The sequence below is a fragment of the Pogoniulus pusillus genome, chromosome 26, assembly GCF_015220805.1.
Source record: "Pogoniulus pusillus isolate bPogPus1 chromosome 26, bPogPus1.pri, whole genome shotgun sequence".
Lineage (NCBI taxonomy): Eukaryota > Metazoa > Chordata > Aves > Piciformes > Lybiidae > Pogoniulus > Pogoniulus pusillus.
The window spans coordinates 13,931,391-13,955,610 of NC_087289.1; the positions used below are offsets into that span (position 1 = coordinate 13,931,391).

General features: G+C 40.3%; 1 protein-coding gene across 1 annotated transcript in view; it reads left to right on the forward strand.

Moving 5' to 3' along the window:
• The window catches only part of ATR (ATR serine/threonine kinase), a 54,903-nt gene that overhangs the window by 30,037 nt on the left and 646 nt on the right, over positions 1–24,220 (forward strand). Inside the window, exons 27-46 of the mRNA XM_064165114.1 lie at positions 377–584; positions 1,036–1,214; positions 1,467–1,631; positions 4,293–4,384; positions 6,355–6,446; positions 6,797–6,974; positions 8,608–8,784; positions 9,172–9,331; positions 9,878–10,057; positions 11,284–11,426; positions 12,657–12,754; positions 14,353–14,585; positions 15,601–15,735; positions 16,357–16,557; positions 17,306–17,449; positions 18,670–18,820; positions 20,006–20,162; positions 20,922–21,075; positions 22,326–22,477; positions 23,859–23,964. Of these exons, the coding sequence (XP_064021184.1) occupies positions 377–584; positions 1,036–1,214; positions 1,467–1,631; positions 4,293–4,384; positions 6,355–6,446; positions 6,797–6,974; positions 8,608–8,784; positions 9,172–9,331; positions 9,878–10,057; positions 11,284–11,426; positions 12,657–12,754; positions 14,353–14,585; positions 15,601–15,735; positions 16,357–16,557; positions 17,306–17,449; positions 18,670–18,820; positions 20,006–20,162; positions 20,922–21,075; positions 22,326–22,477; positions 23,859–23,964 (3,105 nt within the window). The remainder of the gene's footprint in view (positions 1–376; positions 585–1,035; positions 1,215–1,466; positions 1,632–4,292; positions 4,385–6,354; positions 6,447–6,796; positions 6,975–8,607; positions 8,785–9,171; positions 9,332–9,877; positions 10,058–11,283; positions 11,427–12,656; positions 12,755–14,352; positions 14,586–15,600; positions 15,736–16,356; positions 16,558–17,305; positions 17,450–18,669; positions 18,821–20,005; positions 20,163–20,921; positions 21,076–22,325; positions 22,478–23,858; positions 23,965–24,220) is intronic.

The following is a 24,220-nucleotide window of genomic DNA, read 5'->3' on the forward strand; positions in this document are numbered from 1 at the left end:
ATAACCTCCCTCGTCCTACTGGCCACACTGTTCCTGATACAGGCCAGGATGCCATTGGCTCTCTTGGCCACCTGGGCACACTGCTGGCTCATCTTCAGCCTAATATCTACCAGTACCCCCAGGTCCTTTTCTGCCTGGTCGCTCTCCAGCCACTCTGTCCCCACCCTGTAGTGCTGCCTGGGGTTGTTGTGACTTGGTTTGCTGTCTCTTCCCCTTAAGACTGTGGGAAAAACCGAACTTGCAAAGAAGTAAGAAATGATTAAAATGTACAACTAATTAAAATACCTAGTGTTTTAGTTTGGTTTGCATGTTAATTGCTGTTTTCTATGATTTCAATGCTTGTGTGGCACTTCTGTCTTTTATCTGGTTTGTGTAGGTTTATGTGGAGATTATGGCTGTTCTGAAACATGATGATAAGTCTACCAGGAGACTTGAAGACAGTGCATCTGATCTGAGTCAGCTGAGCACACAGACAGTGTTTTCCATGCTTGATCATCTAACTCAGTGGGCTAGACATAAGTTCCAAATACTTACTTCTGAGAAAAGCGCTAGTAAGTCTAGCAAAGACAGAGGTGATCTAAAAAGTGAGTGGTGCTTATTTTATATAAAGTGGCATTTATATTCTTCAAATAAGTATTTAAATTTGCTGCTTGAATTACAGCCATTTAAAATGCAGTATTTCTACAATACTCTTTATGATTTCTTACGAGTGTATTGGGATTTCCACTCTTCCCAGCCCAAATACCATTGGCATTCAAAACACTGGGAGAAGTTTAGACTGAAATAAAATGAAATGTTAATTTCTTGGTAGTTATCTAAAGGTTGAGTTTAACCTACTCTATCCCTCCTTGAAAGCTTCAGGAAGTTCACCAGATTGCTGTAAATGCATTATTGTTGACAGAAGGGAAAAAAGTGTTTTTTAATCACATTATCCCTCTAAGTTATGAAATGAATTTGCTGAATTTTGATGCATAATTTTTTGAAATGAAACCCCAATGGACAGACACTCTAAAATGTCTTTTTTTTTTCCTGTAGCATCAAGTGAGAACTATGGAGAATATCAAAATGTGACACGTTTTCTGGACCTCATCCCTCAGGATACATTAGCTGTGGCTTCCTTTCGCTCAAAGGCTTACACAAGGGCTGTGATGCACTTTGAATCCTTCATCACAGAGAAGAAACAAAATATTCAGGAGCATCTTGGATTTCTTCAGGTTCTGAATTCTTTTTTTGGGTTTGGTTTATTTTGAAATTAAAGTGGACTGTGATGGATGGAGCCTTCTTGGAAGAGTGGAAGAAGCAGCCCAGAAAAGCTGTAACTTTCTGTGAAAGCTTAATGTCAGGAAGTCCTAAAGTGTGGTTCTCTGTTTCAAAGATGTGTGACTATGAGCATGTTATATAGAAAATATCTTTTTCCTATCTTATACTTGTTTGTAATGTTCATTTTCATTTCTGTTTGGATCAAGAAATTGTATGCTGCTATGCATGAGCCAGATGGAGTAGCTGGGGTCAGTGCAATTCGGAAAGCAGAACCATCTCTCAAAGAGCAAATCCTTGAACATGAAAGCATTGGCTTGTTGAGAGATGCAACAGCCTGTTATGATAGAGCTATCCAACTAGAACCTGATCAGGTAAGTACAAGACAAATAATTTTTGATTTTTATATAGATATATGATTAAATTTTAAATCTATTGAACAAACATGAAATAAAGTCAAAAATATCTCATAGAATCATAGAATGGTCTAGGTTGGAAGTGACCTCAAAGCTCATCCAGTTCCAACCCCCTGCCATAGGCAGGGACACCTCTCACTGGAGCAGGTTGCTCAAGGCCTCATCCAACCTGGCTTTAAACACTTAAACACCTCCAGGGAGGAAGCAGCCACAGCCTCCCTGAGCAACCCATTCCAGTGTCTCACTACCCTCACTGTAAAGAACTTCCTCCTAGCATCTAGTCTAAATCTCCCCTCTTCCAGTTTAAACCCATTATCTCTCATCCTGTCATTACAAGACCTTGTAAATAGTCCCTCCCCAGCCTTCAGATACTGGAAGGCCACTACAAGGTTTCCTCAAATCCTTCTCTTCTACAGACTAAAGAGTCCCAGCTCTCATAGCCTATCCTCTTAGCACAGGTGCTGCAGCCCCCTGATCATCTTCATGGCCCTCCTCTGGACTCTCTCCAACAGTTCCATTTCCCTCTAGTGCTGAGGGCCCCAAAACTGTACACAGACCTGTACATCTCATCAGAATACAAAGTAAAATAGAAACATAAGAGTTTAGAGTAGCAGTTTCTGAATATTGGTACTGTTTTATGAACTGAAACAAATCTTTTATGTAGTTCACATTGTTATTTTTAGGCTTGGGTTAATTGTTGGATACTTGTATCCATTTTTTGCTAAGACAACTTGCTGATTAAAGTTTAGCCTTTGCTTTGGAAGGCCTGGAATTGGATTGTTCAATATCAGCCAGTACTGCTTCATGCCCAAAGAACCATTACAGCAAGTTAACAGTTTTTAGTCACAGTAATTCTGATGTATAATTTTTTATTGTTGACTTGCATGGAAAATAATAATAAGGACAATTAGAAATAGATAAAGGAGAACACTTATAATTACTTGTCTTCCACTCCCCCCCCCCCCTTTTTTTTTAATGGAACATTTAAGGTACTGTAAAGCTGAGCAGTACTGGAAAATTATGTTGCTTTTCCTGTGCCTAAGTGAACATCTGGTGATGTGATAGTAAATGCAGAAAGAAAGCTGAAGACAGGAACTACCTTTTCCATATCTGAAACACACTTCTAATGGAAATGGGTAAAAGTTTCCTAGGCTGGGGTATCCTTATGGCTTTTTGTGCTCCCTATAAAGTAGAAGTTATCTAGCACAGCTGATAACAGATACAGTAAATAAAATGTTTTGATAACCCTACTTGTTTCCCAGAGTATGGAAAACACTTGTATGAAGCGTGAAATTGCTTTGAATTTTGGGATAATTTTCTTCTTGGGACTTTTTTCTTCTTGTTAGTATTTATTTACATGAAATTTAATACACAGCTGGGCTGGTTTGAGGCTAATTGGAATATTTTACTGAGAGAAATTAAATCCTTAGCTGTGAGAAAGAAGAAGAAAAAAAATTCAGTGCTGAATATCCAGTTCACATGGATTTCCTCTGATTTCATCACAAGAGTAGTGAAAGTCTGCAGAAACCTGTTAGAGGCTGCTACACAGATCACTAACCTAGAACGAGTGATTGACAGACTAGTTAAAATCTTTGATGCTTTGCTTTATGCACAAGGTGAGGAATCCTTTAACCCTTGTGTTAGAACTCCAATTTGTGTACAAAGAAAAAGCTTTCTGTTTAGAGAGCTTCCTTTGCATTCCTTTTTTAACTTGATTTACTAATCTTTATCTGCATTTAACGATCTTTATCTTTACAAGAGACTACATGGAGACTGTGCTGGTTTGAGGCTAAGGGGAATATTTTACTGAGAGAAATGAAAGCCTTAGCTGTGAGAAGAAAGAAAAAAACAACAGTACCCTATGTGACCCATTCTTCTGCTGAGAAATGCAACTAGTCAAAATATAGATAAGACACTTCTCACACACTTCTCAGTTAGTTCTCACTTCTGGCTGTGCCCTCTCTCTTGTGGGTCTCTGTGGCTGCCTCTGCCTTAGCTCTAATCCAACCTAACCCTTTTTCCTCTAACCTCCTTGTCGTTTTTTCTGACATCTCACCTCAGATCTCCAGATTTATCACATGAGATATACGTGGGTTGATCTGGTTATTTCTGAAGGGAGGGAAAGAGGCAGGGGGAAGGGGGCTTGGGTAGAGAGCCCTCCTGGGGACTCTGATTTCTGGGAGGGGTAGTGTGTTTCTGTATTACTTTTAACTCCTATATACACAGATACAGAAGTTATATACATGCTTGTAAATTGTGCTAAGCTGTAAATATAGCTTCATTCCTTAACTTTCAGCTGGCTGAGTCTAGTCTGGGTGATTTTCTTAAGTGCAGGGGCTGAGTAACACCCAAACCATCACAACAGCTCTGGTAATTGTATCAATAAATGACTATCAGAATTATTTGTGGTAAGGTGCTTTTTGATAATTGATTTAAGTTCTTTGTTAAAAAGGCATTTTACATATTCACTTAGCTTATAGTCCAATTGGTTATGTCTTTTCTTACTACAAAAATCACCCAAATGGGCCTGTTCCTTCCTTCAGATTGTCATGAATTTCGTTCATCTATGTGTGGGGTTTTCTAATTTCTTTTGTTTTTTACTTTCCCTTCTCTTTCTAGATTATTCATTACCATGGTGTAGTGAAGTCTATGTTAGGCCTTGGTCAGTTATCTACTGTAATTACTCAGGTCAATGGAGTGCTTGCAAACAGGTACAGTAATCACCAAATGCAATGCTTATGAGTGATATGAAGCTCTTGTGTCTCACCTAAGTCTCAGTAGTCAATTTTGCACATTCTCAAGCATTTGAAGCTTATCATAGAATGATTTGGATTGGAAGGGACTTTAAAGATGATCTAGTTTCAACCCCCCTGTAATGGGCAGGGATATCTTCCACTAGACAAGGCTGCTTTAACAATGCTAAGCTAGAAGCTGTAACTTGATCCTGTATGACTCAGTTCTATACACCTCCTACAGCCTAGAACAGAAAATTGAGTGGGAGAGTAAATACTGCAACTCATTCTTTTGTAGCAGCATCTAACTTTAAATACCTAGGGACTAACTCCACATAGTCTGACATTTCAGCTGAAGCTCTTTCATGTTGTTGTTTTAAATCCCAGCAAACTCTTCTTAACATCAGCAGCTCTTCTCAGCTACTTAGGTTTGTAGTATAGGAACAAAACCCAGCTAAGCTTGTGAAATGCAAAGTTACACTTCAATTTTCCAAGTTACTTACTGCTCTGAAATGCCTTGAACTTCTTTTAACCACACACTTTGTTCCTCATCTCCAACATATGCCACTTTAGTTGGGGGCACTGAATTTCCCATGTAGAGCTTCTGTGTGCCATGAGGTTCTTCCAAATAAAACCTTGAGAATATTATCAGAGAATCACTAAATCACAGAATGCATTGGGTTGGAAGGGACCTTTAAAGGTCATCTAGTCCAGCTACTAATTTAACCATATAAAATTAACCCAGACATAACCAATTATGAGAAAAAGTTAAGACAGATAGAAATTACTTGTTAAAGACATGAAAAAGTTGCAGCATCATCTTCTCTACCCTTTCTACAACAGGCCACACAGTGTAGTTCATCATAGAATCATGGAATGGTTTAGGTTGGAAGGGACCTGAAAAATCTTGTAGCTCCACCTTGCACTAGACCAGGTTGCTCAAGGTCCTGTCCAATCTGACCTTGACCACCTCCAAGAAAGAGGCATCCACAGCCTCCCTCGGCAACCTGTTCCAATGTCTTGCCACACTCACCGTACAGCATTTCTTCCTAATATCCAGCTGCAAACCATTCCCTCTAGTTCTATCACTACAAGCCCTTTAAAAAGTCCCTCCCCAGCTTTGTTGTAGGCCCCTTTCAGGTACTGGAAGGTCTTCCCAGAGCCTTGTCTTCTCTGGGCTGAACAGCTCCAATGCTTTCAGCCTGTCTCCCTATTGGAGGTGTTCTGGCCCTTTGGTCATCTTTATAGGCTCCTCTGTACCTGCTCCAACACCTCAGTGCCCTTCTTGTGTTGGGGATCCCAGAACTGGATCCAGTACTCCAGATAGGGTCTCACGAGAGCAGAGTGGAAGGGCAGAATTCCCTCCCTCATCCTGCTGGTCACATCTCTTTTGACACTGCCCAGGACATGGTTGCCTTCTGGGCTGCAAGCACACTTTGCTGGTTTGTGTTGAGTTTTTCATCAGCTGACACCCATACACCCTTTTCCTCAAGCATATCCAATTAGCAATGTGAGGACAGAAAACTTTCAGTGCTTTGTGAATTATTTATTTCAAGACTTCCACTAGTGCTGGTGCTTTTTATCTGCACCATGTGCAGTGTCAGTGTGTGCTTTAATTGTTAAATAGAATCTTTCAGTCATTGTCTTGCATGTTACAGACCATATCTATTCTGTAACTGTATAAGATAAATGCATTGGAAGATGGCAGGTTTTGAAATGTACCCCAGAAGTTAAACACAGTTGGAAATTGAATTTGTGGAATGGTGGTGTACAGCTACTATTTGTTATCAATGCATATCCTTTGCTTTTATTGAGTTTTATTAGAAGCAAGCTTACCTTGCTTCTCTTCAAGTAAAAGGAGTTTTATATAAAGAATATTTTCTATTATCATCCAGAACTAACATATGAATTCAACACAATCTTGTATTGTCTTCATTTTCTTGTAATAGGTCTGAATGGATTTCTGAACTGAACACTTACAGGGTGGAAGCAGCATGGAAACTGTCAAGATGGGACTTACTGGAAAATTATTTGGCTTCAGGTAACTTAGCAGGATATCATGATATGAATAGTTTGTTGTATTTCTGAACAATTGGATGTTTTAATCATCTACTTCTACTGGTGGAAGGTTGATTCTGACAGTATATTTCTGTGAATGGATTTGATTGTAAACTGTATAGCCTTTGAGTAAGGGCAGAGTTCTTCTGGTTTTGTTTTGGGGGGTGGAATTCTGGACTTGTCCAGCATTTCTAAAATTCAGTTAATTAGCTCCACAAAAAACTTTTCAGTAGTATGTTAATACAAATCAGCAAGTTCAGATTAAACTACTTAAAAGAAGCAAAGTTTGAGAGGCCTTTTTTCTTTATCTTTTTCTTTTTCTTCTCACCAAAGATATGAAGTCCACTACTTGGAGTGTCAGACTAGGACACTTACTATTATCAGCCAAGAAGAAGAATGAAGCAGCCTTTTATGAAACACTCAAGGTTGTTCGAGCAGAGCAGATTGTACCCCTTTCAGCAGCAAGCTTTGAAAGAGGATCCTATCAGCGAGGATATGAGCACATTATCAGGTTTCTGATTTTCCTGTCACTATTTCCAAACAAAGAAGTTACATAATCAAGTATGCAGCAGCAAGAATTTTCCACTCCCACAATAAATGGTACTGATGCCATTAATTGGGAGTATATATTTATCTGCCATGAAAAATAGTCACAATAAAATTGAGTACAGTCATTCAAAATCAACAAGCAAGCTCGTTTAAGCTCCATTAACTTAAGAGCATTGCTTTGAATCTGCATGGTGGCCTAACCCTGCCAATGGTGGGGGGTTGGAACTAGATGATCTTAAAGGTGTCTTTGAACACAAATCATTCTATGAATCTAAATGTATTCCCTTAGGTTATGACCAAAGAAGAGTAAGACCTGAAACCCTAATCTCTTTTTTTGAGTAAACTTTTTGATTTGGCTGTGGTAGAGCAAAAAGCTCCTAGCCTCTTTTTAATGAAAAAGGCTCCCAGGTGAAATCCATATCTCTTAATTACTTCTTAATTCTATGTTTGGGCTAGTAATTTTTGCAATGTTATTTTATTTGGGAAAGATTTAGGTTGGGCTTCATGGTAGTAGAGATCACCTTCACATCCCTCTACTCACAGCATCCATCTTTTCAGACCTCCCATCTTGTTATTGCCTCCATGTTGGTGCAAGCCAGCCTTGATTTAGAATCATAGAATATTTTGAGTTGGAAGGACCTTTAAAGGTCTAGTTCAAACTCCTTGAATGAGCAGGGACATCTTCACCTAGAGCAGGTTGCTCAGAGCCCCGTCCAACCTGACTTGGGATGGTTCCATGGTAGATGCCCCATCTCTAGAAACATTTTGAAAGGAGGGCCATGAAGATGATGTTATGAGGGATGAACACAAGCATAAACTTCTTTCTGTTTGATTGTAAATCACAGAAGGGAGGTAGGTTATAGACTAGATGAGCTTTTAAAGGTCAACTTCCAGTCTTGAACATGCTACATGCTATGTCCCTGCTTTGTTTCCCTGTAATGAAGATGACTTCTCTCCTGTGCTTAGACAGCTGTTTCACAAAGCAACTTAGCTAATGCCTCTTTTCAACAGAAAAATACTCATTTGTGGTTAGACTCAATGATCTTTAAAGGTGTTTTCCAACCTAAATGATTCTCTGAGTTTTAAGCATTGAGAAAGAGAACAGTTTGGTTTAGTTGTTGTTAGAAGCTCTTGAAGTCCCCGTTTCTCTGTCAGAGACACTGCACTTTAGACTGCCAATGAGATTGTGGGTATTTATAAGCTCTCAGCTTTGCAGTGACAACTAATAACAATGGTATTTTGAAATAAATGGAATAACTTCTTTCAGAGAGAAGGTGTTTAAGTAGCAGACTGCATCTAAAATGCCTTTTTAAAAACTCTGGCTAAAAGGAATGGATCAAAGTAGTCTAGACACAGCCTTTTCAACTGATCTTCATTGTCTCTGTTCAGCAGCTTGGCAAAGGAGTAATGAGAAAATAATTGAACAGTTTTGCAAGACCTTGATTTTGTGTCTGGTTTTGCTGCATTCCTACTGTTTGAAATTACTTTCCTGGTCACCTTTTGGAAAGAAAAAAGCAAAAGCTATCTCAAATTTGCATGTACCTCAAACAGCAACCCATTTTCAACAATATATTGCTTTTATTTTGCTGACACAGGTTGCACATGCTTTGTGAGTTGGAACATAGTATTGGACCAATGTTTCAGCAACCAGATGGTCACCATGGTAAAGATTCCCTGAACTGGTGTGCTCGTATTGAAATGACCCAAAACTCTTACAGAGCAAAAGAACCCATTTTAGCACTGAGAAGGGCTTTGCTTAGTCTCAATAAAAGGTGAGAACATGACTACATCTTGTCTGCCTGTATTGTATTTTCAGTAATACTCTGATTTTTCCATATGCATGTGAGAAGAGGGAAGATAAGAGAATTCTGTGGAAATTTATATTGTAAATAAAATTGGTCCTCTCAAACATGTATCTTCAAAACAGAAAGGAAGAGGAGTGTTTACAGGAGAGATAAGGCAGAAAGACAGGGGGCAAGACTAATTGTTTCTAGGCCTAACTGGTAGAATGGTGAAATGGATATATTGCAAATAATTCTAAGTGGTTGCTACATAATATATAGGTTATTGAGAAATTGTATTTGCTTTTGATACTACCTCAGATTGTAAAGCAGCTTTCTTGACTGATGTTCTTCATTTTCTGCAAAATCTCTCTGCAGCCAGGATTACAGTGAGCTTGTTGGTCAGTGCTGGCTCCAGAGTGCTAGAGTTGCAAGAAAAGCTGGTCATCACCAGACTGCATATAATGCTCTTCTGAATGCTGGAGAATCTACCCTCTCAGAGCTTTACATAGAAAGAGCAAAATGGCTCTGGTCCAAGGTAAAGGAAATTAAAATGTAACTTATTTACTTACATGCCAGAAAGTAACCTTTCTGTTTCTAAAAGGAGGGGAGAAAAAAAGGCATGCAGCCAGTATATGTAAAACAAAACTGGGACTATCAACACGTGCTGATTGCAGTTGAGCTGTGGGAAGTTTTACCTCCAACTGCTAGACAGCCCTTTTCAGCATCCATTGACTTGTCTGGCAGCTATGTATAGAACTGGTGGATTACTTGCCCCTGTCAAAGCAAGCCAAGCAAACTTAAATTACATTAATAGCAGATCTTTCCTTAATTTCTATATTTTTAACTAATAGAGGTGGGCAGCAAACATGAGAGGAGTTACTGTGGTAAACATAAAGGAACAGCAATGCCAAGTAGTAAAGGGAACGGAAGAGTCAGCTGGATATTACTGATTTCAGATACTGCAGCCAGAATGCTGTGAAGACATTCAGGGACACAGCTTTGCCCTTAATTGCAGCTGTGAGATGGAAATTTTAAATCTCTCTTATTTAAAGCACATAAAATGTTTTCTTTATTCCCTTAGGGTGAGGTCCATCAAGCACTGATTGTTCTCCAGAAAGGAGTTGAGTTATGTTTCTCTGAAAATAAAGCACCATGCAGTAGCAAAAGTCAACTCATCCATGGTCAGGCAATGCTGCTAGTGGGCAGATTTATGGAAGAGACTGCTAACTTTGAAAGCAATGCAGTTATGAAAAAGTATAAGGTAATTTGATACACTGGTGTTGAAATAAATACTAAGAACAATAATAATAGATACTTCAAAGCTATTCTTATGCTGCTGATGTTAACTAAGGATAATGTCAATGAAATAAAATAGTGTAACATTGTGGAGATGGGAAGTTCTTCTTGTAAAAATGTAATTGTCTGCATTAGGTTTAATATAACACACAAATAGAGGAAATCCACAGTTCCCAGCAATGAGAGCTAAGATAATATAACTCTTAACATAAAAACCAACTTACAGGTCCATGGCTTTTTTCTAATGCATGCACTAATTAAAATTCCTTACTGAAAGGTGGGTTACTCAAAATAGGTAGTGAAATAACTTGGTGACACATTGTGCTGCTCTTCAGCATTCCTTCTTTCTCTGGTAGTGACTGAAGCTTTAAACATGCTCACAAGAACTAGAAGAACTGCAGATCTTTATGCTTCCTTAAAAGTAATATGTCTCCTATTGATGTTTTGGCATTTGACTGGGTTAATACTTACTTCTGTCTTACTAATTAAAATGCTTCTGTATCAGTCAGAGAAAAATCTCATTTGTATGTGACATCAAATCAGGATTGAAATGACAGAAACTAATGACATTTCTGTGGACTATATTACGATACTAATGCTCACAATTCTCTACTGTCTAAATCCTGGTGCTGGGAACAAGCCAGTGCTGTTAGAGAATGGATATGCCATTTGAAAAGGTATTTCTTGATGTATGTCATATAATCTCTCGTTTTTCATCTAAGCATTGTGATTTGGAAGGAAGTTAGAAAGGTGAAAAACAGAATCATTTATGTCAGAAAGGACCTTTGAGATCTTGGAGTCCATCAGTCAGCATCCTACTATTTCACATTCAAGAAACTAAAAGAAACCCATTATGGAGTTTAATCAATAGGATCAGGGACTTGATTATCATTTTTTTTAATGTAGTTCTAATATTTCCTAATAGGGCAATCTGTTATCATCTTGTTTTAAATAATCTTGCTGTCTCCAAATCCAAAAGATACTTCAGGAACAGTCTTACGGCTTGCACAGGAATTTATCACAATCAGAAAAAAATTACAATCTTTTGGGCTAAAGGCACAAAACCTTTTTGCACATACTTTACTTAAAGCTAAGTAATAAAGCATTCTTGTTAATTGAGATTATTTTTTTTTGTTTCATTTTCAGTTGAGCATCCTTTCAAAAGTAATTATCTGTTTAATGTCGTTGCAGGATGTGACAATTTTCTTACCAGAATGGGAAGATGGACATTTTTATCTTGCTAAATACTATGATAAATTAATGCCAATGGTAACTGACAACAAGATGGAAAAACAAGGAGATCTGATTAGATACATAGTTCATCATTTTGGAAGGTTAGACCCTAGAGGGCACTGTGCTCAGTTTCTACAGAAGAACGAGTATTACATTGTGGAGAAGAAAAAAAAAATCTAGGAATATATTGTCTTTCAACAATTCAGACTGAAAGTTTTATGCAATATTGCAAAATGATACTGCATGCTTCCTTTTTGTTTTCATACGTAACTAATTTTGCTTCTGACAAAACAATTCATAGACTCATAGAATCAACCAGTTCATCCAGTCCAATCTAGCACCCAACCCTGGCCAGTCAACCAGACCATGGCACTAAGTGCCTCATCCAAGCTTTGCTTCAACACCTCCAAGGACAGTGACTCCACCACCTCCCTGGGCAGCCCATTCCAATGCCAATCACTCTCTCTGCCAACAACTTCCTCCTAACATCCAGCCTAGACCTCCCCTGGCACAACTTCAGACTGTGTCCTCTTGTTCTATTGCTGGTTGTCTGAGAGAAGAGACCAACCCCCACCTGGCTACAAGTCCCTTCAGGTAGTAGTAGACAGCAATGAGGTCTGCCCTGAGCCTCCTCTTCTCCAGGCTAAACATCCCCAGCTCCCTCAGCCTCTCCTCATAAGGTTTGTGTTCCAGGCCCTTCACCAGCTTTGTCGCCCTTCTCTGGACATGTTCCAGCACCTCAACATCTCTCTTGAATTGAGAAGCCCAGAACTGGACACAGTACTCAAGGTGTGGCCTGACCAGTGCTGAGTACAGGGGCAGAATAACCTCCCTTGTCCTGCTGGCCACACTGTTCCTGATGCAGGCCAGGATGCCATTGGCTCTCTTGGCCACCTGGACATACTGCTGGCTCATCTTCAGCCTACTATCTATCAGTACCCCCAGGTCCCTTTCCTCCTGGCTGTTCTCCAGCCACTCAGTCCCCAGCCTGTAGTGCTGCTTGGGGTTGTTGCAAGAAAAAAATTCTAGGAATATATTGTCTTTCAACAATTCAGACTGAAAGTTTTATGCAATATTGCAAAATAATACTGCATGCTTCCTTTTTATTTTCATACATAACTAATTTTGCTTCTGACAAAACAATTGTCTGCCTTTTTAGCTATTTCACCTGCAGTTTTGATTAATAAAACCAAAGCCTGTGTATATTAGTAAGCTTTTAGTTGTTGTTCAAATTTCTAAAAGCCAAAATGGAATGTGAAACAAGGATGTAAAATTTGTATTGCTTCTAATATATACCAATAACATGTTGTGTTTTAAACGTGTAATCACAGGTCTCTGCAGTATGGAAACCAATTCATCTATCAGTCAATGCCAAGAATGCTATCTCTATGGCTGGACTTTGGAGCAAAAGCATACGAATGTGATAAAGGTAGAACCTTTTTTCCCAGGGCATACTTCTTCCATTTTACTTTTGAACATACAACTGAAAAAGTAGTGGAGTATATTTACTGTTCTTTTGTCAGACTTAGTGCCTGAAATGAAGTGCTACTATTCTCTTCAATTACAGGATGTTAATGTGCAGAAAAACATTAATTACTTGAATGTAACCCTCCAGAATATTTTATAAACACATGATGATGTAGTATTGTTCCTCAGATATCTTGATTAACAGATTTAGGAGGAATTCTTGCATAGAATCATAGAATCAACCAGGTTGGAAGAGACCTCCAACATCATCCAGTCCAACCTAGCACCCAGCCCTAGCCAGTCAACTAGACCATGGCACTGAGTGCCTCATCCAGTCATTTCTTGAACACCTCCAGGGACGGTGACTCCTCCACCTCCCTGGGCAGCCCATTGCAATGCCAATCACTCTCTCTGGAAAGAACTTACTCCTAACATCCAGCCTATACTTTCCCTGGCACAACTTGAGACTGTGTCCCCTTGTTCTGTTGCTGGTTGCCTGGCAGAAGAGACCAACCCCATCTGGCTACAACCTCCCTTCAGGTAGTTGTAGACAGCAATGAGGTCACCCCTGAGCCTTCCTCCAGGTAGCACACCCCCAGCTCTCTCAGTCTCTCCTCATAGGGTTTGTGTTCCAGGCCCTTCACCAGCTTTGTTGCCCTTCTCTGGACACCTTCCAGCACCAACATCTCTCTTGAATTGAGGGGCCCAGAACTGGACACAGTACTCAAGGTGTCACCCATCATCTCTTCAAAGCTGGCTCACAAGTGATACTTTTGGATACCCTTGCTAATGTAGTGTTAGGCTTTTGGCACTTTTTTTTCTGTTAGCCTCGGTTCCAATTGTTGAGGGAATTTTGCTGAAATGTAAATGGGGGGAGATGGAAGGGAAATATGTTGTAGGCAGCATCAAGGCATGTGAAACTACTACCGTAGGTGCATTTTGAGCAGGAGAATTCTGTACAAATGAAAATTGCAAACATTGCCTGCCAGTTTGGAGTGGAGCAGCTAGTTGTGGCTCCTTGATCTTGACCTGCTTCTATACATGAGTCAACTGAATTTAGCTTTCAGGTACACCAAGTGCTGCTGTCTGTGTTGTTGACATGCTACTCATGCTGTGTCCTCAGGCAGGGGGGAAGATAGGAGCAGCTGTGCTAATTTCATCCTTTGTAAAGGCTGTCTTAACTTCCTCTCCACTAAAGACCATGAGAATCCTTTTACCAGTGAAACAGAAGGAGGGGTTTGGGTTTGTTCCATGCCATTGCATCACTTTAGAGAAGCAGTAGATACTTCATTTTAAGAGTGTAAGGAGAGCTCTTCTAGCATTGTTTGTTCCATGTTCCTGTTGTCTGTACTTGTTTATTTCCTGTTCTTCTGGTTAGATAAATATCATAAAAATGAAGTAATTGTATGCTATGTTTAAAAAACCCTCAATGTAGGAACTTTTTGAGTCATTTTGGCTTATGAAAGTTACCAACAAAACACGTTTCTTGTAGGCTTGATTTACATGACTACTTTCTGCTGGTGGGGAAAGGACTATGTCTTGTCCTCTTCTGTTTTTCAGCTGGTCGTTCAGAGCGTGTGCAAATGAAAAATGATTTAGCTAAAATAAACAAGGTGATTACAGAGCACACAAATCACCTGGCACCTTATCAGTTCCTGACCGCTTTCTCTCAGTTAATCTCCCGAATTTGCCATTCTCACGATGAAGTCTTCACAGTTCTGATGCTGATTGTTGCTAAAGTGTTCTTAGCCTATCCACAGCAAGCGATGTGGATGATGACTGCTGTGTCCAAGGTACCTTGATAATTATAGCTCCAGCTTTATTAAGATCATACAATTGTTTGGAGGGTTTTAGGATTCATAGAATCAACCAGGTTGGAAGAGACCTCCAAGATCATTCAGTCCAGCCTAGCACCCAGCCCTATCCAGTCAAATAGACCATGGCACTAAGTGCCTCATCCAGTCTCCTCTTGAACACCTCCAAGGACGGTGCCTCCACCACCTCCCTGGGCAGCCCATTCCAATGCCAATCACTCTCTCTGTGAAGAACTTCCTCCTAACATCCAGCCTATACCTACCCTGGCACAACTTGAGACTGTGTCCCCTTGTTCTATTGCTGGTTGCCTGGGAGAAGAGGCCAACCCCCACCTGGTGACAATGTCCCTTCAGGTAGTTGTAGACAGCAATGAGGTCTCCCCTGAGCCTTCTCCAGGCTAAACAACCCCAGCTCCCTCAGCCTCTCCTCATAGGGTTTGTAGTCCAGCACCTTCACCAGCTTTGTTGCCTTTCTCTGGACATGCTCCAGCACCTCAACATCTTTCTTGAATTGAGGGGCCCAGAACTGGACACAGTACTCAAGGTGTAGCCTGACCAGTGCTGAGTACAGGGGCAGAATAACATCCCTTGTCCTGCTGGCCACACTGTTCCTGATGCAGGCCAGGATGCCATTGGCTCTCTTGGCCACCTGGGCACACTGCTGGCTCATCTTCAGCTTACTATCAGTACCCCCAGGTCCCTTTCCTCCTGGCTGCTCTCCAGCCACTCTGTCCCCAGCCTGTAGCACTGCTTGAGGTTGTTATGGCCAAAGTGCAGTACCCTGCACTTGGCCTTGTTAGATCTCATCCCATTGGCCTCTGCCCACCCATCCAGCCTGTCCAGGTCCCTCTGCAGGGCTCTCCTACCTTCCAACAGATCAACACCTGCTCCCAGCTTGGTGTCATCTGCAAACCTACTGATGCAGGATTATTTCATTGGTTTGATTGTTTAATTTAATTAATTGTTTAATTAACTTTTTCCTCTTTCTTTTCAGTCCTCTTACCCTATGCGTGTCAGTAGATGTAAAGAGATTCTAAACAAAGCTATTCACATGAAAGAATCTTTGGGAAAATTTGTTGGAGATGCAGCACGCCTTACAGATAAGCTTCTGGAACTGTGCAACAAACCGGTACTTCAAACAATAAACACATGACTGCATGTGGTAGGGTTAGGGAAAAAGCTTATACAAAAGCTTCTGATAGCATTTGTTACACATTAACTTACTACAGTTTAACAGAAACCACACTAACTTGTCAAAGAGTTGGAGGTTTTACTTGATAAAAATGTTGGAAGTGTAGACTATTTCGAGCACATGTGAAAAACTCCAGTACCTTTCACAGTGTGTGGGCTTTGCATCATTCTGTGCTTTCATGGCTGATTCTTTCCCAGTGACTTCCAGAGAGCTTTACTATAAAAATAGGCTGGTTATGTTTTCATGAAGAAATGATAATAAAGGGAAAACTGTCTTCTTTTGTGATTCTGTATTTACATGCAGAGTGAAAAATGCCCATCCCATGAAGACCAGCTGTATTTACTTTTGACAACTCCCATTTCATTTGAAATGTCATTTGCCATTTTTCTAATTGCCTTAAGCATTTACTATTCTGTTTGTTAGTTGGAACTAAATGATCTTCAAGGTCCCTTCCAACATAAATCATTCTATGACTCTATATATCTATGACATGAAATAGGGGTAATATTTCACTGTGTGAAGTGCTTATTAACTTTTGAACAATATTCTTTTTTCAAGGTTGATGGAAACAGCTCAACATTAAACATGAATATTCATTTCAAAACACTGAAGAGATTAGTAGAAGACCACACATTTAGTCAAATTCTCATTCCTTTACAATCAGTGATGATACCAACTCTTCCTTCAGTTCCTGGTGCACATGCTAACCATGACCCTTTTCCTGGCTGCTGGGCCTACATTGCAGGCTTTGATGATACGGTAAGCCTCTAGCTAGCACCTCGTTAGAAGCTTCTTGTTGCACAAATACAGCTGCAAATATAGTTTAGCTTCCTAGAAATAGAGGAGTGAGTAGGGAACTTCATAACTGTGGTTGCAAAATCTGAGTGGCTTCTGTCCTCTCAACCCAAACCCAGCGTCTTGCTACTTCCAGTTAATCACAGCATCATTAAGGTTGAGATCACAGAGTGCAAACGTAACCCAGCTACCATGACCACTAAATTATTGTGGTCTGCACATTTCCTGAACACCTTCAGGGATGGCAACTCCACCACCTCCCTGGACAGCCTGTTCCAATACCTCACCACTCTTTCAGTAAATAAAATTTTCCTAACACCCAATCTAAACCTTCCCTGGCACAACTGAAGCCCATTTCCTCTCATCCTGTCACTAGTTACTTGGGAGAAGAAACCAGTACCTCACTACAACCTCCTTTCAAGTAGTTGTAGAGAGCAATAAGATCTCCCCTTAGCCTTCTCTTCTCCAGACTAATCAACCCCAGCTCCCTCTTCCTCCTCTTTTATGATATGTCCTCCAAACCTCTCACTACCCTCATTGATCTTCTCTGGACACACTCCAGAAAACCAATATCTTTCCTATACTGTGTTAATGTACTGTAGTCCAGAGAATAAGTGCTGACATGACTGGCTGCAGTGGTTCATTACAGTGAGATGCTTCATTTTCTGTGATCTGATACAGGTGTTAATAAAGAATTTATTGGTTTCCTTAGGTAGAAATCCTTGCTTCACTTCAGAAGCCAAAAAAGATCACCTTAAAGGGTTCAGATGGGAAATCTTACATTATGATGTGTAAGCCAAAAGATGACCTAAGAAAAGACTGTCGGCTCATGGAATTCAACTCCCTCATTAATAAGGTTTGATGAATTAAGACAATCAGATGTGTTACACTTACTGACCAGAACAAAATAATGAGCTATCTAACAAATAGAACAAACTTGCCTTGAGATGAAGCTTCCAGGAGGATGAAAAAGAAACCTTTTATTAAATAAAAGAAACCTTTTATTTCACTGAAAATCAATAGCTATTGATAATGTATAATGGACTTGTGAAAACAGTAACAAAATACAACATTTTGCCAAAACAATTGCTTATTCCAGCAAAAATACATAGGAAAGGTGATTTACAGTAAACAAACAGCTGCAATCTTTGTGCTTCCTATTTCTTATGCAGAATTTTCTAATATTTTAAATGAGAAATATGTACATTCATCTTTTTACACTAAAAGTTTTGCTATACTTCTCGTTTCAGATGTGTTTTTTTGCTTCTCAGCAATACGTTAATGTACCTTGTTGACTGAGGTTAAAGTTAATGCTAGGATCTGTGAAACACTGTAACACTTAGTTCAAATGGTGCCTTGAAGGGATTTAAGCCATGTATGTGTTCTGCAGTTTCACTCTTTCAGTGCAAAAATTTTCTTTAATTTACAGATGACTTTTTTGCTAACGTTTGCAGACAGCAAAGCTGTCTTAGTTTCTAGACTGTGTGATTGGAAACCAGACAGAGCTAGAATGGTTTGTGTTGTTGTGTGATGGTTTGGGTGTTCCCTGCCCCCCACACACTTTGGAAAATCAACCAGACTAGACCCAGCTGCTCTGGAAATTGAATGAAGCTTTATTTTTACAGCTTAGCACAATATACAAGCAGGTATTTACAATATTGACAGAAATACACAAGTCAAAAAGTAATACAGAAACACAACAGCCCTCTCAGAAACCTGAGTCTCTAGGAGGGGCTTTCAACCACCCTTCCTCCCACCCCTCTACCTTACCCAAGAATTTGTCTTATGCTCAAGGTAGATTAGAGGGTCAGCCAGGGAGGGTAGGAAGCAGATGGATTAGTCACACAGATGTCAGGTTATGTAAAAGAGAGAAGTTCAGCCCCAGAGTGACAGAGAGTGACTCTCTTTTCTGTGTTTATGTTTTTGTTCTTACACATCTCAGCAAGCCTGAAGTAGACATCACCACTGTTTCCTTTTCACAGCCTGTAATCTAATTCTTCTCACCAAAACATTGTAGCTAGGCTCAAACTAGCACATGTTGATACATTTTGAATCTCATTTTTCTTTTGTGACTAGTGCTTAAGAAAAGATGCAGAGTCCCGTAGGCGGGAGCTCCACATTCGAACCTACGCAGTTATTCCCTTAAATGATGAGTGTGGCATAATAGAATGGGTGAACAACACTGCTGGCTTAAGAAATATACTGATAAAACTTTATAAGGAGAAAGGTAAGAAGCATATCTGTTTATTTTTAAATTGTTTCTACAGTAATTAATAAATGAGACAAACAGCAGAGATCAAACACAATTCTGGGAATCACAGCCACATGTATTTTTACTGTTTGCAATACATTGCTATTGATATGGTAGACACTTAGCCTTAAATGGAGGAGATCTGGTGCCTCCATAAACACATTCCTTACAAGAACTGATAGCAAAAACCCCATTCCTTACAAGAACTGATAACATAACCATCTTAACACATTCTTTATGTGATGATGTAACTGAGTTCAGCAGCTGTGTCAGCAGCACAGAGTAACAGAAAAGATTGTGGACTTTTCCTTTTAGATTTGATTGTTGTTTTAATTTCTGTTACAAGATCATTTATAATTGAATCAAGGTTGAGAGCAGAACAACATTCCAGTGAAAACATCAGATTTCTTTTTAATTTCTTGGTAACAAAGCAGCTTTCTGGCCAGTGTAATAAAACTTGGGAGTGAATTTCTCATGTTATCTCTAAGTATGCAGATGTCTGGGAGTTTATTAACTCCAAACATCTCAGCTGAATATAACAAAAGGCTTTGTGAAGGTGAGGAGTTTTTGCATACATATTTTCCCTCATTCCACCATATGGCAAGTAGTAAAAGTGGTAGTTTGTTTGCCAGGCCTTAAAGATCATCTAGTTCCCACTACTCCCCTGCCATGGGCAGGGACATTTCCTACTAGACCTGGTTGCTCAAGGCCCCATCCAATTTGGCTTTGAACACTTCCAGGCTTGGAGCCTCCTTAGCTTCTGTGTGAAACTGTTACAGTCCCTCAAGAAAAGCCTGGATGAGGCACTTAGTGCCATGTTCTAGTTGATTGGATAGAGCTGGGTGATGGGTTGGACTGGATGATCACAGAGGTCTCTTCCAACCTGGTTGATTGTATGATCAGCCTCATGGAGAAGAATTTCTTCCTAATGTCTAATATAAATCCAGCTTCTTCCAGTTTGAAGCCATTACACCTCATCCTGCCTTTTATTTGCTCTCTAGAACCCCATCAGAAGCATATTCTATGGGTTATTTTCTGTTTGTTCATTTATTTCAGTTTGATGGAGATGCATGTCTTCTCTAAGAAAACTTAATTGGAATACTATGTCTAAGGTTTTAGATCTGGGATTTTTTGGGGGGTAATTAAGGAGGTCTGTTACAGGTATCTATATGACTGGAAAAGAACTACGTCAGCACATGCTTCCTAAGTCAGCACCTTTGCCTGAAAAGCTGAAAATGTTCAAAGAAGTCCTTCTACCTCGTCATCCTCCTCTCTTTCATGAATGGTTTCTTAGAACATTTCCTGACCCCACTTCATGGTGAGTGACTGGGATTGGGTTAGCTCAAGAACATCTGCTTTGTGTATTTCACTCAACATTAATGTTTCTACTGAATTGCTGGTGGAGCACCTGGGTAAAATGACTCTTTGTTCACCAGTATGGTTAGATGGTCACAGAATGGTTTGGGTTGGAAGAGGCCTTAAAGATCATCTAGTTCCCACTCCCCTGCCATGCGGAGGGACATCTCCTACTAGATCTGGTTGCTCAAGGCCCCATCCAATTTGGCTTTGAACACTTCCAGGCTTGGAGCCTCCTCAGCTTCTCTGTGAAACCTGTTACAGTCCCTCAAGAAAAGCCTGGATGAGGCACTTATTGACATGGTCTAGTTGATTGGATAGGGCTGGGTGCTAGGTTGGACTGGATAATCTTGGAGGTTTCTTCCAACCTGGTTGATTCTTTCCGCTTTATTTCCGTGACTTACATGCTTTCTTAGAAGAGGCATGCACAACTAAAATTGGTTACATGTGGAGAGTACAGGGTTACATGTGAGGCATACAGAGGGTGATAAGCAATAACATTCTGAGGGGTCAGCCCTTGGGCTGGCTAACTCTGCCCACTGCAGCTGCATGTGGGGTACTCACTGTTTACAGTTTGGGCCCGAGACGGGCCCAAGGAGACTTCACAGCACAGGTTGTTCGTGTTTATCATTTCATGCCCTGTTAGCAAAAATCTCTCCACACTGAATCAAGGCAGATAACCCAAGGAAGTGACTTAGACATCTGATTCTTATTTCTGCAGGTACAACAGCAGGTCAGCCTATTGTCGTTCTGTGGCAGTTATGTCAATGGTGGGTTACATACTTGGTCTAGGAGACCGTCATGGTGAAAACATTCTGTTTGATTCTCTCACTGGAGAATGTGTGCATGTGGATTTCAACTGCCTTTTCAATAAGGTGAGAAATGCCACTTGTTGAACTTGCTCTTTATTTTATATACATGGAAGTTATAAATTTCTACTGCCTTGGTTTATTATTTGATTTTTTTTCATGTTTTAATTACTCTTTTAAAACTTTTGACATGTCTGTTGTGTTATCCTCTCTCAGTTTCTAATTCATATCCAACACACAGCCTGGGATGCATCAGGAGTATGTGTTTGTCCTCTGTATTCCATTACTTAAAGCCACCTCTTTGATTTAAGCAATGTTGAATGAACTCAAGTGGATACATCTAAAATAGCCCAAATTTTAGAGTGTTTGTTTTGTGATTTATTTTTTCCCCTTCTCTCCACTACCACCCTCCAGAAAGAGCTGTAACTGTTATATTTAGAATTCTGCTGCTGTGAAGTTTCTTTGTTTTCCTCCCACAAATTTAGCACAGAAATCCCAATGGGTTTGTAAAAAGAAACTGCAAAACTTGGGGGGGGTGTTAAATTTTGGTGTTTCTGCTGAAAGATGTTCTTTTTAACTCAGATAAATGCGGTAGAGATATTGATAATTTATTTCTACTATATAGGAAGTTTAAGTTGCCCTATATAGCCATTCATTTGCCAGGATGGAGTACACAGGCTCTTCTCACTTGCTCCCTGGGATAGGACAAGGAGCAATGGGTGTAAGCTGCAGCACAAGAGGTTCTGCCTCAACACAAGGGGGAACTTCTTTACTGTGAGGATCACAGAGCACTGGCACAGGCTCCCCAGAGAGGTTGTGCAGTCTCCTTCTCTGGAGACTTTCAAGGCCTGTCTGGATGTGTTCCTCTGTGATCCATGTTAGATAGTATTGTCCTGCTCTGGCAGGGGGGTTGGACTCGATGTCTCCTTGGGTCCCTTCCAACCCCTAACATCCTCTGAGCCTGTAATTTACAAACAAGCAAAAAAGAATGGGTTTTAAGGTTACATGGATACTATAAAAGAAACACTAGCATTTTGCTTGAGACTATGTAGCAGCTATATTTAGAATAACATTTTATACCCAGTACTAGTGCATTAAAGCAGGGAAAAAGAGGTTATTTGGACACTGGTATCCTTTATGCACTGAAATTTCCCATGAAATGCTACAAGAGGCTATATGATCTGGGCAACTATCTCCTGTCAGCTTGGAAACTGCCCCTGACAAAATGAGGGGTAAACTCTAAAACCAGTGTAGTTGTTCCCCTTTATTTAAAACATTAAGGGCATACTACTCTTTTTTTTTCCATTCATGTAAAGGGAGAAACCTTTGAAGTTCCAGAAATTGTACCTTTCCGTCTCACTCACAACATGGTTAATGGGATGGGTCCAATGGGAACAGAAGGTCTCTTCCGGAGAGCTTGCGAAGTCACAATGCGGCTTATGCGTGATCAGAGGGAGCCTCTCATGAGGTATGGCAATTGCTTGTGCCACAAACTCACAAAAAGCTGCCTACAGGCTGAACATCTGAGACAGAAACTGCAGGTGAACGTGCCAATTCCAGCATCTGCCTGTTATGCAGCTCAGTTTTACTATGGTCTGCTGTTAAATACAAACCAATAGAATTCCTGTGAGTACTGTGTTCAGGTCTGGGCACCACAGTACAGGAAAGACATTGAGGGGTCCTGGAAGGTTTCCTGAGAAGAGCAATGAGGCTGGTGAGAGGTTTGAAGGGCATGGCATACAAGATGCAACTGAGGGAGCTAGGGTTGATTAGTCTGGAGATGAGAAAGCTAAGGGGAAATCTTATTGCTCACTACAACTGCTTGAAAGGAGGTTGTAGTGAGGCTGGTATTGGTCTCTAGTCCATGTGTTGCTTGTTGGACTAGTTGCTCATCTTTCTTTCCAAGATTCTAATTTGCAGTAGTTCACATGTATGGAATTGTATCTGTTGCTTAGGTTTTGTGATGGTTTGGGTGTTCCCTGCCCCCCGACACTTTGGAAATCACCCAGACTAGACTCAGCCAGCTCTGGAAATTGAATGAAGCTTGTATTTACAGCTTAGCACAATATACAAGCAGATGTTTACAGCATATACAGTTATATACAGAAATATACAAGGTAAAAGGTAATACAGACACACAACCGCCCTCTCAGAAACCTGAGTCCCCAGGAGGGGCTCCAAACTGCCCCTTCACCTTCCCCCTACCCCTCTCGACCTTACCCCAGTCCCAAGGAAGATTGGAGGTTCAGCCAGGGGGTTAGGAAGCAAAGTGGATTAATTAAATGGCAGAGAGGCTAAAGAGAAATACATCTCAGCCAGTTCCCCAGCAGAAGTGAGTGTGTTACCTATGTTTGGATTCTTACTCTTATGTCTCTCAGCAAGCCTATGAGTGAAGTAGACATCACCATTGTTTTCCTTTCACAGCCTGTAATCTAATTCTTCTCACCAAAACATTCTAGCTAGCTTCAAACTAGCACACCATGTAACTAGTGACAGGATGAGAGGAAATAGGCTTCAGTTGTGCCAGGGGAGGTTTAGATTGTGTATTAGGAAAATTATGTTTACTGTAAGGGTGGTGAGGTATTGGAACAGGCTGTCCAGGGAGGTGGTGGAGTTGCCATTCCTGGAGGTGTTCAGGAAATGTGCAGATGTTTTACACTTCAGGATATAGTTTAGTGGTTACGGTAGTTGGGTTACAGTTGCACTCTATGTCTTAAAGACCTTGTCCAACCTTAATGATTCTATGATAAACCTTTAGCACTACCTTCAGATTCCTGTCAGTGTTCTGGTTTTGAAAATAAAATAGGTATTATGTATTTTATCCTTTTAATTATTTTTTCTTTATTTAGTGTCTTAAAGACTTTTCTCCACGATCCTCTTGTGGAATGGAGTAAACCTGTTAAAGGGAACTCGAAAGCACAAGTAAACGAAACCGGGGAAGTTGTCAATGAAAAGGTGAGTTTAAAACAAGCATAGCATAAGGTATTCAAATGGAAAATGTTCATTGTGGTTGCAAGTTACATATTTTCTAATTGAAACCTTAGCCTACAAGAAAAGCATACACCAAATGACTAAGAGGGCATGAATAAAACATTTGATGCAACCATTGGAATTACTGCAACAGTGGGTATTGTTTGGAGGCACTCGGTGCCATGGTCTAGTTGACTGGATAGGGCTGGAGTGGATGATCTTGGAGGTCTCTTCCAACCTG